We start from the raw sequence: 17,747 nt of genomic DNA on the forward strand, positions 1-17,747 counted from the left end.
GGGCGGGCGAGACAGCTGGAGTGCTTGCATTAGTTGGACCTCAGACAGGGTCGAGCACTTGTCGCGTCACACCCTGCCACTCCATCCACCCGCCTGCCACCCCGCCAGGCCGCCACCCACCCTCCAGGCTGTCTCCGTCCTCGGGCAGGCCCTCCCGCGGTAGTCCCATGTGCAGCGCGGCTGCGCGGCTCGCCACCGCCTCCGCCGCCGCCGCGAACGCCGCCGGCGTCACCTTGGCTTGCAGCCCCACCTGCAGGCGGTGCGGCGCAGAGGCGAGGCACACACAGTCAGTCCCGAGCGCCACGCGTTGCAACATCGCCCCTTTCTCACAACGCCGACAATCTCTCTCCGCGCCTATTGGGTACATACAGCTTTGCAAGGCAGGTGTGCGGGCTGTATCAACAAACCAGCCGGAGTGGCTGGCGGGCAGCCACGCATCCACACGCCCACGCACGAGCCCCCCACACGCGCCCTGCCCCCCGCACGCGCACGCACCTCCCTCAGCAGCGCCAGCCACGCGGGGAATGCGAACTGGTCGGTGGGGAACACGGCGCAGCCCAGGAATGCGGCGGCGAACAGCGGCTGCTCGGGGTCGTACAGCTCACTGGGCTTCTTGGCGGCGCCGTCGGCGGCGGTCACGAAGGCCGTGTCGCGAAGGGCCGTCGTCAAGGCCTCCTCGCCGCGCAGGCGGCTCCAGTGGGTCTGCATGGTGGCGGCGGGTTGGGAAGGAGAGGGAGGTGGGTACGGCGCGCGAGGGAGCAGCGGCTGGGAGCGCGACGGCAGCTGGCAATACACTTCAGAGTGCAGGCTAGTGAACAAGAGCCAAGGTTTCGGCAAGGCAGCCTAGCGGCCCGCCGCCCACCTGCACGTGTGTTAGCAGCAGCGCCCGCACGCCGTCCGGCAGCGCCTCAAACACGCCCGACCCCGGCCGCAGCACCACACCGCCCAGGAAGGCGCCGGCGGCCAGGGACGCCACGCCCAGCAGCCCGTACAGGCGGGCCGCGCCCGGCTGCGGCAGCAGCAGCCGAGCGGGCACGGAGGCAGGCAGCGCCGCTGCAAGGCCTGTGTGCCGCAGTGGGGTAAGGTGGGGTAAAGGTTTAGGTTTGAACAGTTGATGGGTTGGCACAAGGAACGGTTAGTGTGATGGGCGGGCTGACGACGAACGTGAGCACCTGCACACGTACCGGGCACCAGCTGCAGCAGCTCAGGAGAGCACACCGCAGGGCCCGACTCCACCGCTGAAGAGGTGGCGGAGGTAGTGGCGGCGTCAGACGCAGCCCCGGAGTGGGCGGCAGGGCCGCTGCCGCGGGCCGGGCTGGCCGCGGCGCCTCCACTGGGCGGTTGCTGCTGTTGCTGCTGTGCGGATGGCTCGTCCAGGGCCGTGTGCGTGCCCGCGTGTGTGGGGTAGATGGGCAGTCGGCGCAGGAACAGGATGTCGGCTGGGTCCAACGTGCTGCGCAACGCACAGAGGCATGGTGGGAGGGAGGGAGACAGGTTGGATGCGGGGCAAAGCAGCAACAGCGAGGAGACACGAACGTGCACAGCGCAACTGCGCCCGTACACATAAGTATCAGGAACGCCATCAGCCATTGGAGCCCATGCCCTACCTTTCTCCCCACGCCACCCCGCCCCCCGGCCCCCGCCTCCACGGGAAGCCGACACGCCCCCACACGCCCGCCCTCACCTGGGAGTGGCCTCAGCCAGGAGCCCCAGCAGCGCCGCGCGGGTGCGGCCGTCCCACGTCGCCGCCATCGCCGCCGCCAGCGCGCCGCCGCCCATCGTCGCGTCCACCTGGCGCAGCTTGGATACCAGAGCCGACACAGCCGCGCCCGCAGCGGCGGAGCCGCCGCCACCCCCACCCCCGCCGCCAACTCCTCCGCCACCACCCGCCGCCGCTGCGGCGGCGCCTGCCACACGTGCCAGCAGCGACGCCGGCGGCGCGGCGGCCACCGCCGCTGCCTCATCCAGGGCCCTGGGCGGCAGTCCCAGCTCTGCGGGCTGTGGGCCGCAGTGTCGGGCGGCGACGGCGTTGAAGCGCGGGTCCACCAGCGGCACACCCAGGCAGTGCAGCGCAGGCGCCAGCCAGTCCCAGGGCGCAGGGAGGGAGGGCGCCTGCGAGGGCGGGACCAGGGCAGAGGTTGGTAGGCAGGGCGTTTTGCAGGTTGACGTGTTCAAACGGGGCGTGCACCAGCATGCAATGCGACGCATGCGGGGCTTACGCCCCAGCGGCCATGACACGAACCCTGCGCGCACCAGGTCTTGCAGGGACGGGATGGGACCTGCCGCTGCCGAGGCGGCGGCCGCGCCGGTGTCCGCACCGCCGCCATCTGAGGACGCGGCAGCATCACCCGGCGCTGCGTGCGCCTGAGCGCCCTCCTTGCCCGCCACCGGCAGCGACCGCGGCGGCGGCAGGCAGATGGCCAGGCGGGCGTGCCGCACTGGCAGTAGCAGCCCCGGCTGGGGGCCGCCCGGCCCCAGCACCGGCAGTAGCGGCCAGTTGGCCAGCGGCTCAAGCCGCCCCTCTGAGCCGCTGCCGCTGCTACTGCCGCTACTGCCTGACTGCCATTCCGCCGCCGCCGCCAGCAGCCCATTGATGAGCGCCCACAGCTGCCGCAGCCACATGCCGCTGGGACTGTCGCTGGCGTCGCCGCCGCCCAGCCCGCCGCCGTAGCTGTAGCTGTAGCCGCCGTCCCAGGGCCGTCCCAGCGGCGCGGCTGTAGCAGTGGCTGTAGCAGGGGAGGGCGCGGGCGGCGGCGGCATGGGGTGGTCGTACCCGGGCGGCAGGGCGGTGCGCAGGTGGCGGGCGAGGTCGTCTAGTGAGTACAGCCGCAGAGCCAGACTGGAGCGGTACTGAGGGTCCTGTGTGAGGCGTGTGTGCGAGTGGGCAGTGGGCAAGACGGCAGGTCAGTTCGGATTCGGGCGGGCTGGGGGCGGAGCCCCTTCTGGCAGCTGTGTGGCGGCGGAGGTCGTACAACCACATGGGCAAGGGTCACGGGCGACGTCCCGGCTCATTCGCGAGCATGGTCTCGCACAAGGACAGACATGCCCGACTAGACATGCGGCCAGGCGTGTTTCACTCTCTCAACGCACAGTCCACGCACACACAGCCAACCCCCTCTCCCCACCTTGAAGTGTTCAGTCATTTTCGCGACGCAGTCGGGGTGCACGAACTCCGCCGCGCACTGCGGCGGCAGCAGCGCCGCCGGACTGGACACGCCGCCCGCCGCCGCGCCCAGCGGCGGCGCCGCCAGCAGCGGCACCGAGCCCAGCGCCTCCACGCCGCCACTCGCCGTGGGCACAGGCAGCCCCTTGCAGTCCTGCAGCCGCGCTACGTGATACCTCGCAGCCGCCGCAGCAGCCGGCGGCGGCGCAGCCGCACCGCCAGACCGGGCGCCGGCGGCTGCGCCGCGCTGCTGCTGCGCGGCAGCGGCGGCTGCCGCCGCCGCGGCAGCGGCCGGGTCGTCTGCGCCTGCGGCGCCTGCGGTGCCTCCCGGCATGAGCCCCAGGGCCTGCAGGCGCAGCTGCTCGTACAGCGCGGGGCCCACCAGGTCGCCCACCACGTTGCGGACCTGGTCGGCGGCGGAGGAGGGAGGGGGACCGGCAGGTCAGAGCGACGCAGGGGAGGTGCTGGCGCCGCCGGCCACAGGAAAACAATAGCAGTAGCGGCGGGGCCATTTGGGCACTCTGGCACTTTGAGCATTTGGGCACCCTGGCAAGAGCACCGGCGAAAAGGAACACAAGCACGAGCTCCGGACCCCGGCCATGGAAGCCCCGTCTTGCCCGCACCTGGGACGTGAGGTCGTCCAACAGCTCACGACCGCCCGCCGCCGCCAGCATCGCCGCCGCCAGGCCACCGCCGCCCGTGCCCGCCGCTGCCGCCCCCGTCAGCCCTGCGCCGCCACCTCCGGCCGCCGCCGCCGCAGCCCGGCTCCGCTCCGCCTGCTGCTGCTGTTGTTGCTGCAGCTCTGCCGCGCTGAACACCAGATCGCCGGAGCAGAACACCAGGAGCTCCGTCGCCTCAAGCACCGTCAGCCCTGGCCACACCAGCTTCCCGCCAGATCCGCCAAATCCGCCACCTCCGCCTCCTGCTACACCCAACCCGGCGCCTCCTCCAGAGCCGCCGGACGTGAGGCTGCCGCTGCCACTGCCGCTGCCGCCGCGTCGGCCCAGGTTCCGCAGCAGCGGTCGCACAACGGCGGGGCTGACTGCGCGCAGGCCGTGTACGTCCGCTGCCTCCAGGTGCTGCTTGATGGCCCACGGGACGTCGAACAGCGGCAGCTGCCGAGCCATGAACCCCATGGCCGCTGGGCCCAGTCCCGCCAGCGGGTTGGGCACACTGGCGGCTGTAGCAGCCGAGGAGGCTGTAGCAGCTGCGCCGCCAGACGAGGTGGAGGTGGGGGCGGGCAGGGGCTGCAGGAAGCAGCCCTCGGGCAGGTGCACGAAGCGGCCGGTGCGCAGCCGCCACAGCGGCAGCCGCGCCGCCGCCGCGTATATCTGCCGTACACAGTACAGGGCCGCCTCGTCCGGACCGGCGGCGTCCCTGCTACTGCCGGCCACAGCACCCGGTGCGCCGCCGGCTGTAGCACCAGTCGCGGCTGTAGCGGCTGTAGCGCCGCCACCTGCACCGGTGATGGCGGCCATGTCTGGAAACACGGTGTCGTACAAGTGGGCGCGGGGGCCGGCGTACTGCTCGGGGGAGCAGAAGTAGACCGCCAGGGTTTGCCACGCCGCCGAGGCCAGGTCCAGCACTCGCCGGTTGTGGTCGCAGCGGTGCTGTAGCAGCGGTGGCAGCGCCATCGTCGCCGTAGGGCCGCTAGCGCCGGGCTGCAAGCCCCCTCCACCCGTGCCGTGGTGGTGGCCGTGGCTGGCAGAGTTGGGGTGGGCGGCGGCGGCAGCTGCATGCCCAGACGCCACGTCTGCGGCGGCTGAGATGCTGCGCGTGAACGGCGACAGCACGTGCTTGCCGCCGCGCCGCGACATGTAGAAGTGGCCGCACACCAGGAACGGCATGCGGCCCAGAGCCAGCCCGCCGCCGCCGCCGCCAGCAGCAAAGCCGGTGCCACTGCCAGACCGGCCCGCAGCCATCGGCGGCGCCGGCAGGTACACTGGAGCGAAGAGGCCGCTGACGGGGAAAAGGTCGCGCGTGTCGTCGCGGCCAATGCACACCGCCACGGCTGCTACAGCTTCCGGCCGGGCGCCCATGCCGGCGGCTGCGGCTGTAGCAGCCGCGGCGATGGGCAGCTGCACGCCCTCCACGTCGTGGCACGCCGACATGAGCCAGCGCTCCCGGTACAAGGTGCTGCCCAGCTCGGCAACCCCCTCGTCCTCGAGCAAGCTGGCGCCGCTACTGCCGGTGCCGGTGCCGCTACTGCCGGTGCCGGTGCCGCTACTGCCGGTGCCGGTGCCGCTACTGCCGGTGCCGGTGCCGCTACTGCCGGTGCCGGTGCCGCTACTGCCGGTGCCGGTGCTGCTAGCGCTGGCGGCCGGCGGGGTGGGCGTTGCGGCGGGTGCCGCTGGGGTGGTGGCTGGGGCCTCGGCGGCGGGCGGCAGTAGCAGTGCGTTGTGCACCATCACGTGCAGCTCCTGCGGCACCGGCAACAACAACAGCAACAACAACAAAGTCAACAAGCGGCATAATCATCAACGTTCGCAGCATATGCCCAAGACTTGCTACAGGCCCCGGCGTGAGTTTGACAGCCGTAAGAAACAGCCCCGAATACGTATACAAAGTTGTATGGAAGATGCGACACAGCACGCACCAGAGGACACATGTACTGCTTTGGTCCGTCGCCGCCGCCACCGCCACGGCCCGACAGCCCGCGCCCCAGAGCCGACAGCATCTTGCCCAGGGCCGCCGGCGCGCCACTGCCGCGTTGACGCGCCGCCGCAGCCGCCGCCGCGCCAAAGTCGGGCCGCGGCCGGTCGATGTCTAGCGACACCAGACTTGCTTGCAACAGGAAGTCTCGGTGCAGGTGCTGCTGGGAGGATTGCTGCTGGTGTGGTTGGTGCTGCGGGGAGGCGGCTGAAGCCGCCGGCGCCTGCGGCGTGCGGGCGGCGGCCTGCGGCCGCAGCAGCGACACCTCCACCCCGGTCAGACTCTGCAGGAATAACAGACTGCGCGGCGCCTGCGTGGCAAAGGTGCGCATAGCCGCCTCCACGCCCTCATACGTCGCCGCCGCCAGCCCGCCGCCAACGCGCAGCCCCTGCACCGCCCCTGCTCCGCCTTGTCCTGCGCCTCCCGCCGGCCTGGCACCACTGGCGCCGCCGCGTGCGGCAGCGGCTGCCGCCGCCGCCGCCGCCGCCGCCGCCGCCTCCCGCCGCAGCGGCAGGCGTAGCAGCGTGGCGTTGACGTCGTGACGGACGTCGTAGCCGTCTGCGAAACTCCACACACTGAACTGGTCAGCAAAGGTGGAAAGCAGGTCGCTGCCCACGTGCACATACTGCTTGGCGCGCGGCGTCGCGCCGCCGCCTGCGGCGCCGCGGCCGGCGCGGCTCAGGCCGCCGGGGTAGCTGCCCGCGGCGCCACCGATGTCGCCGGCGGCTGCTGCTCCGAGGTAGGCGCCGCTGGGGTCGAACAGGTAGGTTGAGGTCCCTGCCACCACCTGTTTAACAAACATGTACACAGGGAGCAAATCCACGTCAGGAACGAACTAGGTAGAACTTAGGGTGCGCACGCCAGCGGCCCCGGGCGCAAGCTGAAATCCTACGACAGGTATGACAAGTGCAAAATCGATTCTCTTGGCACGAAGTCATGGCTGCTACCGAGGTCTCGGCAGTCCCTCATCACAGGTCTTGCACCAGGGCCGTCCATCACCTGCAGCAGCTCTGTGACCAGGAAGGCGGACGCCAGGCCGGCGGAGGCGTAGGCGGCTGCTCGGCCGCCCCTCAGCGCCGGCGGCGAGGCGCGGCCCGCCAGCAGCGCCGCCAGGTCATCCGGCCCCAGCACCACATCCGGCAGCACCGCACACAGCGCGGGGCCTGAGGTAAGAGGTGGGGCGGAATGTGTGTTTGTGTCTGTGGCGCATGATATGATGTGCTCGGGCAGGCTTCAAGACACGGTAGAGAGACACTGAATGGAAGCTCAAAAGCGCGTCAATCATGTGCGGTGTCACATGGAGATCGTTTTGGCCGCATGACTACTGTACTGTAGAAGTGCCCGCGCACCCACCCTGGAACTGCGCCAGCCCTGGCGCCAGCAGGGACTGTGCGGGGTGGCTGCGGCCGTCCAGCACCAGTCGCAGGCAGCGCAGCCCCAGCCCGTCAGCCAGCTCCATCAGCTCAAGCAGGAAGGTGGCGGCAGCGGCCGCGGAGGCGGAGGCGTCAGAGGAGGAGGAGGTGGGGAGCGGCTCGCCCTGTGGATCGCGACAGATGCGGCAGAGGCGCGGGCGGAGGACAGCGGATTGGCAGGAGGTGCGCTATGTGTGAGGAGCACGTGTGCGGTCAGCTGCTGAGTGCTGACTAGTTCAGCACGACGATAACGCTGCCGAATCGCATACGCGAGCCTGTTCTGGGCTTGTTACCGGCACCACACATATTCTTGGTGATTGCTGGCATCGCCGTGTCACTGGAAGCAGCCTCGCCAGGAATGGACCTCACCTGCGCCGCCAGCCCCAGCCGCTCCCGCAGCTCGGCGGGCGAGGGGCAGGGCAGTGCCGACGTGAGCTGCGCCTCCGCCTCGTGCGCGTGCCGCAGGCTGCGCACCCCCAGAGCCTCGGCCGTGGCCTGCGGCAGCGCGGCGTGCGCCAGCAGCACACCGCCACCGCGGGCCGCCAGGTCCAGCCTGTGTGGCGGCACGGGGAGGCATCGCGAGGCACAAGGTGACATCAAGGGTGGCCCGGGGTGGGTACCAGGTGGCACGGGGTGGCACGAGGTGGCACGGTGTGATGGTGCCTCTTGCAGCCGCCCCGCCCAACGGCACGACAAGATAGGAACGCTGCCGCACATGCTCATACCGCAACCGCGGCCAAAGAAACATATATGCAAAAGCGACACAGTCTTTTTTGCTCTCACCACTCGGCGTCGTTGTAGAACATCTCTGGCGCCGGCGCCATGACGCCGTCCGAGTCGGGCAGGAAGAACACGCCGTGGCCCGGCGGCCGCCCGTACGCCGCCGCCGCCTCCGCCGCGCAGTCCGCCAGCTGCAGCGCCGCCGCCAGCCCGTCGTCGTCCAGCGCGGCGCCCGCCGCCGCGGCGGCGATGGAAGCCAGGCCCCAGGCAAAGTGCTGTGCCGTAAACCTGAGGACGGCAGTGTGTGTGGGCGGGGAGAGGCAAGGGGGGTTGTACAATCCAGCCCAAACTCAACCAAAACCAAGGGGGAGGGTGGGTGAGGGTAGGGCACGAGTTAAGCCCGAGGCTGTGGACAGGCGCATGGGGGCACACGGACAGTATGCCGACGCCAAGCAACCCAGCCGGCCAGCAGAGACTCAAAACAATAGCGTCTTCACACAAACTAAGCAGTGCTTTAACGTTCCGGCGCACCTGTCCCGCACGCCCATCAGCCCCAGCAGCCGCCCATGGCGCTGCAGGGGCTCCGGCACCAGCCACAGGTAGGGCCGGAAGTCGCCGCCGCCGTCAGCGCGCAGCGCCGCCGCCGCCGGGCTCACAAACCCACCCGACACCTCCACCAGCGCCGCGACCGCCCCTGCGGTGCCCTCAGATCCGGGCGCAGGACTGGCGGGGGCCGTGGGAGCGGCAGGGGCCGGCGTGATGGTCATGCCCACCCACACGCAGGGCGTGTCGGGTCGCTCGAATGACATGGCCACCAGGTCCCCCTCCGGCCCGTCCACTGCCTCACCCAGCGCCGCATACAGACGAGCCACCGCCGACTCAAGCGACTGAGCCAGGCGGTTCGCAGCCGCCAGCGCCGCCGCCACCGCGGCCTGGTGCTGCTGCTGCTGCTGCTCCGCCACCGCCGCTGCCGTGGCTGCGGCTGCCGCCGCTGCAGCAACTGCGGGGTCCACGGCTGCCGCACCTGGCTCCGCCCCTGCGTCTGCCTCCGCCGCGTCAGCCACGGCCTCCGCCGGAATCGCCGGCGGCACAGCCGCCACCGGCGAACTTTCACTCTCCGCTGGCGCTGGCGCTGGCGCCGCCGCCAGCCCGATGCGCTTGGGCTTGTGGGCGTGCATTCGCCCCAGCTCCAACAGCTGCGCCGCCAGCACGCTCACGCGCGGCGGCGCCTCCCAGCCCAGCGCCGCCGCCAGCTGCGGCGCCACGGCCCGCTCCGCCACGTGCAGGGTGGCGCTGCACAGCCAGGCGTCGGCGGGCGGGCGCAGCAGCCGCGGCGCCGCCAGCAGCGGCTGCGGTGCGGCGGGCCAGGGCAGGCCTGCACGTACGGGGTCCTCACGTGTTAAGTCTCGGCTTAGTACAGATCGAACGGGCTGTTGTAGCTCATTTGGGACGTTGAACTCCTCATCAACTCCTTGGAACGCGATAGATGCCCACCCCAAAGCTTCACTCGGGGTTGTCATCTTTGCTGATATAGTATGTAGTACGTAGTGGAAACCGTCGCAATCGTCAAACACTCCCGCACGACCACGCCAGCAGTATCCTTGTGCCCGTACTGACCTGGTTCGGGCGCGTCCTTGACCACGGGACACCAGCTCAGTCCGGTCAGCACCGACCAGGCCCGTCGCGCCTCCTCCTCCGCCGCCTCCGCCGGCCCGCCCGCCTGCGCCGCCGCGCCCCGGCGCTGCGACAGCGGGTGCGCCGCCGCCCACTGCTCCAACTGCTGCAACAGCGCGCGGCCGCGGGCCTGCAGCGCCTTCGCCTTGGCAGCCCGCTCCGCCTCGCCCACCACCACCCCCGCTGAGCCTGCGCCAGCGCCGCTGCCAGCTGCCGACGCCCCCGCGGCTCCGGCCATTCCTTGGATACCCGGCAGCGGGAACACCGCAGGTTGACGCTGCTGTGCCTGCTGCTGCTGTTGCGCGCGCTGAGCATGCTGTGCGGCGTCGTCCGCTGCCGTGGTCAGCGCGGCATGCTCGTCATGCAGCGCACGCGCCGCGACCAACAGCACGTTGACCAGGTCAACCTTAGTCACCATGCCCAGGCCCGCCAGGGCGTCCAGCAGCCGGACTGTGACCATGCCCTCGTTGGACGTGGCGGCGGCGGCGGCAGGCGCCGAGGCAGCAGCCGTGGCGGTGGCGGTGGTGGAAGCGGCGGGGCGGGCGAAGGCTGCCAGGACGGAGTTGGGGAAGGCGGGGAAGAAGGCGCTGGTGGACGGAAGCAGCGAGGTCAGCACCGGCGACTGCGGATGGTGAGAGGGCGTTGAGGGCAACGCGTCAAGGGTCGAAAGTTGTTGTACAGAGGATGTAGATCAAAGGAGCATGCGGAGCTGTGAAGGTGCTACGGTAAACTGCCAAGGTGTTACAGCATGAAACAATTTCAACCTCCCTCCTGCTCACAGCCCCCAGCCCGCCCTCTCCCTCGCCCCCTGGCTCACCCGGGGGTCCATCAGCTCTGACGGGCGCCGCAGCTCGCCATCAGCCGAGGCGGTCGGGATGAGCGCTTGCTCACTGCACGTGCACACGCACAGGCACGCACACGGCCGAACCAATAGAGCGTTGACAGTTGCAAAAGAAAGGACTCAATAAGGAGCGCATTCGAGAAAGCATAGCAAAAGAGGATACGGGATGCTGTCTTGCCACTGCTCTTGCACCTACAGGCCGTCACTGGCATCAGCATCCCGGCATCCCTCACCTCAGGGCCTGCCGCAGCTGCTGCAGCTCCAGTGCACCACCGGCTCCTGCCGCTGCTGCCCCGGCTCCGGCCGCGGGCAGGCGCAGCAGCAGCCCGGCAACGTGCGCCGCCAGTGCCTCGCATGGTAGAGCCTTGGCCTGCACGTGATGTGGCAAACAGGCAGCCGCAGGTACCGTAACCAGGACTAGACACAGGCTCAAGACCAAACCCACTGCAGCCATGTCCACACACACACACACATACACACGCCGCTGCACGACACACATCCTTGCACACCCGCCCGCCCGCCCACCTGCGGCCCCACGTGCTGCACCAGCAGCGCCGCCGCCCCCAGCCGTGGCAGCCCCAGCCGCCCCGCCAGCAGCCCCTCCTCCTCGCCGCTGTCGAAGCGCACAAAGGCCGGGCCCAGCACGCGGGGATCGGTGTCCGCAGGCGCCAGCCGGTGACGAGCTGGGTCCAGAGCCGTAAACAACGCAGTGGTTGCGGAGGCGGAGGCGGAGGTTGGGCCGGCAGTAGCAGAGGGAGAGGAGGCGGCGGGCGCCGCTGCGGCAGTAGCAGAGGCGGTGGTGGTGGTGGAGGCGGGGGAGGAGGGGCTGGGGTACACCTCGTAGATGGGGAGGGAGCGGAGGAGCTGTAGCTGGTCGGGCGACAGCGTGCCGGCTGTAGCAAGCGCACCAGCACCGGCGGCTGCAGCAACGGCAGTAGCAGAGGCAGTTGGCCCAAACCAGCGGACCTGCAGGAGGAATGCGCGCAGCTGCCTCCGCTCCACGGGTGTCAGGCCGGACAGGCGGGCGGGCCAGGAGGCGGCGCCGGCGGCGGGTCCCTCGCCGGCGCGCGACCGGGCCGCCGCCAGCGCCGCCAGCAGGCCCGCGAGGTCGGGCTGCTGCACGCATGCCTGCATGAGGCGAAGGCACGTGTGTGGGTGTGGACATGTGGAATAGGAATACAAGGAGACGCCGAGCAGCTGATGAAGAGTCATGGCAATCAAGCAAGTATACAGCAGCGCTTGGCGCGACGTTCAGAGTTGTTGCAGGAAGCGTGGAGACTACAGGGGAGACAGCTCCACGGTCCTTCACACTACGAGCAGCTAGACCGAGTTGGTGATTTCTGCTCACCTGCAGCGCCGGCGAGGCGGCGGAGGCGGCGGCGGGCAGCAGCGCCGTGTCCAGCAGCCGGCAGCCCAGCCGCAGCAGCGCCGACGTCACCGCCTCCGTCCAGCCGCCCTCCCGCAGCACCTGCAGCGGCGGGGGGGGGGGGGGGGTTGCAAAGACGGTTGGAAAAGCGGTACAGGATGTACTGCACGGGGGTAGGTCAGGAGGAGAAATGAGAACCCTATCTAAACTGAAAAGCTGATTGCAATCAGCCAACCTGGTGTGACATCCCGCTAAAAATATGAACCACTCGACACCCAGGGCCCAGTGCCCCTCACCAGCGACTTGCTCTGCAGCATGCCCAGCCGCCCGCCCTGTATGGGCAGCACCGGCCACGTCGCCAGCTCCAACACATCAGGCCGCTCGGCCAGCCAGCGCCACAGCAGCCGCACCCACTCCTGAGAGGGCTGCTGCTGCTGCTGCGGGGCTGCTGCCAGTGTTGCAGGCACCTCCGCACCGCCGTCAGAAACTCCGGCGGCCGCTGCGGCGCCTGCCCCTGTTGCCTGCAGCGCAGCAGCCACAGGGTCGGTGCCGCCTGCTGCCGTCGCGGCGGTGGCTGCCGCAGGGGCGGGCGGCGCCCATTCTACCTCCGCCGCGCCCTGCCAGGCCGGCGGCAGCAGCAGCGGCAGCAGTGTGCTGTCCAGCAGCCCTGGCGTGAGCCGCTGCACGTTGAACAGACCCAAGTCGATGGTCTGCGGGGCAGGAAGATGCGGAGGGCGAGCGGAGTGTCAGCTGCGAGGGCGGACGGGTGGACGGAGGCATGTGCACGGTAGGTACAATACAACAACAGCACCGCGCTTGCAGCGCACACATACCCTTTCCCCCTCTCCCTCTCTCTATGCAGCCGCCAGCTGTCTCGCTCACCTGCTGAAGCTGCGACACTAGCTGTGGCGGCAGCCCCGCCGCCAGGCACCTGCCGCCCAGCCCACCCAGTAGCCGCGACTCCAGCGGCGCCGCACACAGCACGTACGTCAGGGCGCCGGGAGGCAGCCGCCGCGGCGCGATCTGGGCCGCCGTCGTGGAGGCGGCGGAGGCGGTGCCCGGCTGGGCCGTGGGCTGCGGCCGGCCCTGCAGCGCGGGCAGCGGCGGCAGCAGCGCCTGCGCAGCGGGAAAGATTCAGAAGCCGGGTAGGCATTAGATAGCCAAAGCTGGGCCAGTGCCATGTGCCAGCAGTGGCCACAACTTGCAATGCACACGTGCACTACGTCCCACGCCACAGGGCATAAGAGTTACTGGCGTGCATAAGAGTTGCATGGGAACAAGGCACACGAACGCAAGACAAGAGGCTTAAGGTCGCAAGGACGCCTATGTGCGCCGGTGTTCACTCGTCCCTAGACTCCCTGGCAGTGTAGCCGCCGCGGCCGCGCGGACCCACCTGCAGTCGGCCCACGCCGCCGTCCGCCAGCGGCAGTAGCGGCAATCCGTCCAGCTCCTGCTGTAGCTGCTGCAGCCGCTGTAGCCGCTGAGCCGCAGCCTGCTGCTGCTGCTGCAGCTGCGACTGCTGCTGCTTCCCGGGAGTGCCGCCGCCGCCGCTGCTGCCATTGTCGCCATCCGTCAGGTCGTCCAGGTCAGACAGGCAGTAGCGCAGCAGCACTGCTACAGCTGCCGCCACCGGCGCCAGCGCCGCCGCTGGCGCGGCGGCGCCGCCACCGTCTGTACCAAATGCCGGCGTAGCAGCTGGCGGTAGCGCCGCCACCGCCGCTGGCGGCGGCTGTAGCTTGGCGGCCGCCGCTACCTCGGTCGACGCCGCTGAGGCCGCGGCAGTGATCTGGCGTGAGAGCGACGCCGCGTCGCCGCCGGCGGCTCGCAACGCCATCGCCAGATGGCGGCGCACGGCGGCGGGGCCGACGGCGGCGGCGCCGGGCACCCCCCTCAGCAGGGCCGCCTCAGCCGCCGCCGGCACGTCGCAGGCCAGCGGCATTCCTAGCGCCACCAGCAGTGGCCGCAGGAGCGGCTCGATGGCGCAGGCGGCGTCAGAGAACAACGCCGTTCTGCGCACACGCCGGGTGTACACGCATGTTTTCCCCACGATGTCTTGCGGGAAAAAACCTCCTTCCTTGCGCCCAGTTTCATGTCAGACGGCTGCCATACGGCCGTCAGGCGCCGTTCCGGACAAGCATGGTCAGCGCTACTCATTTCTCCACCCGCCATACCCAGCTCTCCACAACCCCAGTCGCACCTGGGGCTGATCCACCGGCCGCCGCCCGCCCGCGTCCACACAATGGGCAGCTCCGCCAGCTGGTAGCGGTACAGAGCTGACACCAAGTGCGACCAGGGCTCAGACGCGTCCAGGGGCGGAAGCAGCCTGGCGGGTGAGCAGGTGGTGAGAGGCGGTGAGAGGTGACAGGCGAAAGGCGAGAGGTTGCACAGGTCAAGGATCAGGGTAAGGGGCAGGGTGGAGGTGGGCGGGTGCGAGGAGAGCCAGCGGGTGAACTGCTCTACGGTAGTCAGGCGCGAGGGCGCACACCCGCACGCACGCACCTGTACAGCTGCGGGGAGGGCCCGCCCGCCTGCGCCGCCACCGCCGCCAGCAGTCGGGCGTATGCGGGCGCCAGGGCGTCGGTCAGCAGCGACACATTCCAGGAGGAGCGGGCCGCACCCGCGCCCGACATGTCGCCGCCGTACCTGGTGGGTCACATTCATGATTAGTCAAGGGTGGGGGGAGCAGGAGGCCGAGGGCCGAGGGGGCCAGGCATGATGAGTTCGAAGAGAGAGGGAGTGAGGCAAGAAGGAGGATGCGGGGATAGGTGGTGCAAGGGATGTGTGTGGGAGCTGCGGGTGTCAGCGTGGTGCGATCGCCAGAAGCACAGGCAGGAAGGGCGGCTGAAAGGCTCCCGGTTTAGCGACCACAGCATCCGCCGCTACCAGACACAGAGTGCAGCAACCTCTCCTGCAGCAACGTCGCTCTTCACCCCTGCGCACCAGATGTCGCGGCGGTTGCTGGACAGCTCAAAGTAGGCGTTGAGGTGCACAGGTAGCCCGGTGCGGATTGGTAGCGGAAGGAAGCAAAACGCCCGGCCGTCCAGCGCATTCACATCCGCCGCCTCCTGCTGCTTCTCCTCCTCCGCGCCGCCGCCTGCCGCTACCAGCTGTGCCGCCGGCGCCGGCATCGGCTCTGCCACGTCCGCCGCCGCCAGCCGCGCCGCAACGCCCACCCACGGCACCATCTTGGCGCCGCTGCCGCGGAACGACTTGACCGCAAGCTCGCGCGCCGAGCCGCCGCCCAGCGCGTTGCACACCAGCCAGCGCTCAGCTACAGCCTTGTCTTGCAGCTTGATGCTACTGCCATGGCCACTGTCATCATCGGCACCAGACCCAGCCGCGGGTTTGCCGGCGGGCGCGGGCAGGGCCCGCTGGGGCAGCGGCAGCGGGGAGGCGTGTGTGTGGAGGCTGAGGCGCATGAGCCCCAGCTCGCTTGGCAGGCTGGAGGCGGGCGCGGCGGCCAGGCGTTTGTAGAAGGTGGCGAGGTCGGTTGGGTCGGAGGGTATGCCGGCGATGAAGCTGCGGGCAGGGGGAGGAAATGAAGAGGTTTTGGAGAAAAAGAATCAGGAGCTGGCCGCGGCAGTGGCCAGGCAAGGCCTTGATGTGTATGGGGCAATCTGGTGGCGACATGAATTATGGCAGAACTCCGCCGTTGCATGTGTATTTTGGCGAGGCGACGAACAGAGCAGTGCGCCAGTTCTGCGCCACCGCCGCCCTGGCGTGCATGCGCGGCAGGCGCACCTGGTGATGGCGGACTGCAGCATGCTGCTTCCACCACCGCCTCCACCCCCACCCGCGGTGTCCACCACCTCGCGCGTCGCCTCAAATAGCAGCTGCAGACTGGAGCTCGCCGCGTCAGCGCCGCCACCCACAGCGCCAGCAGCACCAGCACCAGCGGCTGCAGCGACTGTAGCGGCTGTAGCAGCGCCGGGCTCGGCTGTAGCCGGCGCGGATGAGGCGGGCACGCGGACGTAGGCGGTGACCTTGCGGATGTTCTTGAGGAACAGCATCGCGGCGGGCAGTTGGCGCCTGCATTGGGTAATTTGCGTGAAAGAAATGTGCGGCGGCAGCGCGGGTGCTTTTAACACGGCAAATGCGATTCTGTTGACCCCTTACAGCCAAGTAGCAACAAAACAAAGAAGAATGCCGCCATGCAGGTGCGCCTTTGCGAAAACCGGCAGGGGCGGAAACACACGCTGCCCTGCAGCAGCCGGCCTCACCTGAACGCCTCCAGCAGCGCCCGCACCTCCCCGGGCGTGCAGGGGGTGGACTTGATGTCGCTGACGGCGGCGGCGGCGGCCGTGCGCAGCGGGAAGCGGAACAGCGTGCCTGCGCGCGGGAGGGGAGCCGGGGGGGCGCATTGGACAACCGCGCCGTGAGCCGCCGGTGTGCCCACCGCGAGACCGCCACGCCGGTCGCGCATCCCGGTCTTTCTCAGTCGCCTGCCCCCATCTGCTCAAGCATGCACGCACGCACGCATGCACGCACGCACGCGCGCACGCACGCACGCACGCAACCGCGCACGCAAGCGCGCGCGCACGCACTATCCCGCGTGCGTGTACGCATGCGCCCGTACGCAAATCCCCCCCCCGCCGCCGCCCCGGCCTCACCCATGTACTTCTCGCTCAGGCTGCAGCCCAGCTGCGTGAAGGGCGTGAAGGCGTCGGGGAACTGCTGCAGCAGCTGCGCCCGCGCAAAGGCGATCTTGAGACCGGGCTGGGCGGCGCTCACACCCTGGGGCGGAGGCGGGGCGGCAGGCGGCAGGAAGCAGCGAGCACGTGGGACCGGATCAGCGGGTGGACGCAATGCGACGTTGACATAGATATTGCATGTATCATACCAGGGCAGTGTCCTTCGTCTCCCTAGGAGCTCATCCCCTTTCCCGCTCCCATTTCCTCTTCTATCCTTCCTCCCACTGCCCGCCCCCGCCCCCGCCGCCGCCGCCGCCCCCCAGCCCACCCCGCCCCCTCACCGGCAGGTACTTGGCGTGCGGGTCGAACAGGACCAGGTGGTCGCCGCTGACGAAGGCGGGCAGGTCGGTGAAGTGGTACACGGCGTTGAAGCCCAGGCCGAAGCGGCCGATGGAGGTGGGCCGGGAGGCCTTGGAGTCCTGCGCATTGTGAGGGGAGGGGGAGGTGAGGGGAGGGGAAGGAGAGGAGAGGGAGGGAGGGAGGGGGTCGCAATGATGGTACAAAAAGGGGGTGGGAGGGAGGTGGGCGGGTGGCGTGGTGGAACCTAGGAATCACATGGTCCCCCCCCCCCGGGCGGGCCCGACTTCCCACGCACATACATGTTCCGGTGTACAGGGGTAGGGGTACACACGCAAGCACGCACCTGCCCGATGCGGCTGATGTTTGTGAAGTCGGCCGGACTGAACACCGCGTCATTGGCCACCAGCAGCGCCGGGCCCTGTGCGGATAAACGTGTGTGTATGTTTTGTGTGCGTGTGTGTTAAAGAGCACAAGGAAAACATAGCGCAATTTGTGTGTGTGTGTGTGTGTGTGTGTGTGTGTGATTTCGGGTAGCGTAAATGCGTACTCGCAGTGCGGTGAGCATCCGCTACCTGTTCCTCAGCGCTGCACGAAGCCCATATCTGCTTCCCTACTGCTCCAACAAAGGACACACACGACATGCCCACACCCCACGCCGCATGTCCTCGCGCCCCCAAGCCTCCCAAGCCCCCTTCCCCCTCACCCCTGCCCGCACACACGCACCTGCCACACCGCCATAGCGGGCGACAGGATGGAGCGGGTGGGGTAGCTGCACTCATCCAGCAGCAGCGTCAGGCTGGAGGCGCCGGCGTCGTCGGCGTTCTGGAGCAGCTCCGTCAGCACGCCTGGATGCGGCACATATACACATACATACACACAATCTGCACATATACGCACACGCACACACACAGACAGACAGACACGGGCA

At 69.4% G+C, this 17,747-nt stretch overlaps 1 protein-coding gene across 1 annotated transcript in view; it reads right to left on the bottom strand.

The window, feature by feature from the left end:
- The window catches only part of CHLRE_01g044850v5 (uncharacterized protein), a 33,386-nt gene that overhangs the window by 4,315 nt on the left and 11,324 nt on the right, over positions 1-17,747 (bottom strand). The window contains exons 21-51 of the mRNA XM_043058863.1: positions 17,543-17,664; positions 17,163-17,237; positions 16,801-16,938; positions 16,439-16,562; positions 16,049-16,157; positions 15,570-15,857; positions 14,769-15,347; positions 14,328-14,471; positions 14,026-14,151; positions 13,222-13,837; positions 12,711-12,944; positions 12,125-12,538; positions 11,811-11,930; positions 10,988-11,590; positions 10,696-10,832; positions 10,439-10,511; positions 9,565-10,243; positions 8,479-9,322; positions 8,011-8,235; positions 7,597-7,780; positions 7,169-7,352; positions 6,815-6,978; positions 5,760-6,602; positions 3,787-5,583; positions 3,126-3,569; positions 2,254-2,859; positions 1,685-2,112; positions 1,185-1,453; positions 863-1,062; positions 496-702; positions 121-250 (exon numbers count right to left, since the gene is read on the bottom strand). Of these exons, the coding sequence (XP_042928777.1) occupies positions 121-250; positions 496-702; positions 863-1,062; positions 1,185-1,453; positions 1,685-2,112; positions 2,254-2,859; positions 3,126-3,569; positions 3,787-5,583; positions 5,760-6,602; positions 6,815-6,978; positions 7,169-7,352; positions 7,597-7,780; positions 8,011-8,235; positions 8,479-9,322; positions 9,565-10,243; positions 10,439-10,511; positions 10,696-10,832; positions 10,988-11,590; positions 11,811-11,930; positions 12,125-12,538; positions 12,711-12,944; positions 13,222-13,837; positions 14,026-14,151; positions 14,328-14,471; positions 14,769-15,347; positions 15,570-15,857; positions 16,049-16,157; positions 16,439-16,562; positions 16,801-16,938; positions 17,163-17,237; positions 17,543-17,664 (11,106 nt within the window). The remainder of the gene's footprint in view (positions 1-120; positions 251-495; positions 703-862; positions 1,063-1,184; positions 1,454-1,684; positions 2,113-2,253; positions 2,860-3,125; positions 3,570-3,786; positions 5,584-5,759; positions 6,603-6,814; positions 6,979-7,168; positions 7,353-7,596; positions 7,781-8,010; positions 8,236-8,478; positions 9,323-9,564; positions 10,244-10,438; positions 10,512-10,695; positions 10,833-10,987; positions 11,591-11,810; positions 11,931-12,124; positions 12,539-12,710; positions 12,945-13,221; positions 13,838-14,025; positions 14,152-14,327; positions 14,472-14,768; positions 15,348-15,569; positions 15,858-16,048; positions 16,158-16,438; positions 16,563-16,800; positions 16,939-17,162; positions 17,238-17,542; positions 17,665-17,747) is intronic.

Source organism: Chlamydomonas reinhardtii, chromosome 1 (assembly GCF_000002595.2).
Source record: "Chlamydomonas reinhardtii strain CC-503 cw92 mt+ chromosome 1, whole genome shotgun sequence".
NCBI classification, from domain to species: Eukaryota; Viridiplantae; Chlorophyta; class Chlorophyceae; order Chlamydomonadales; family Chlamydomonadaceae; genus Chlamydomonas; species Chlamydomonas reinhardtii.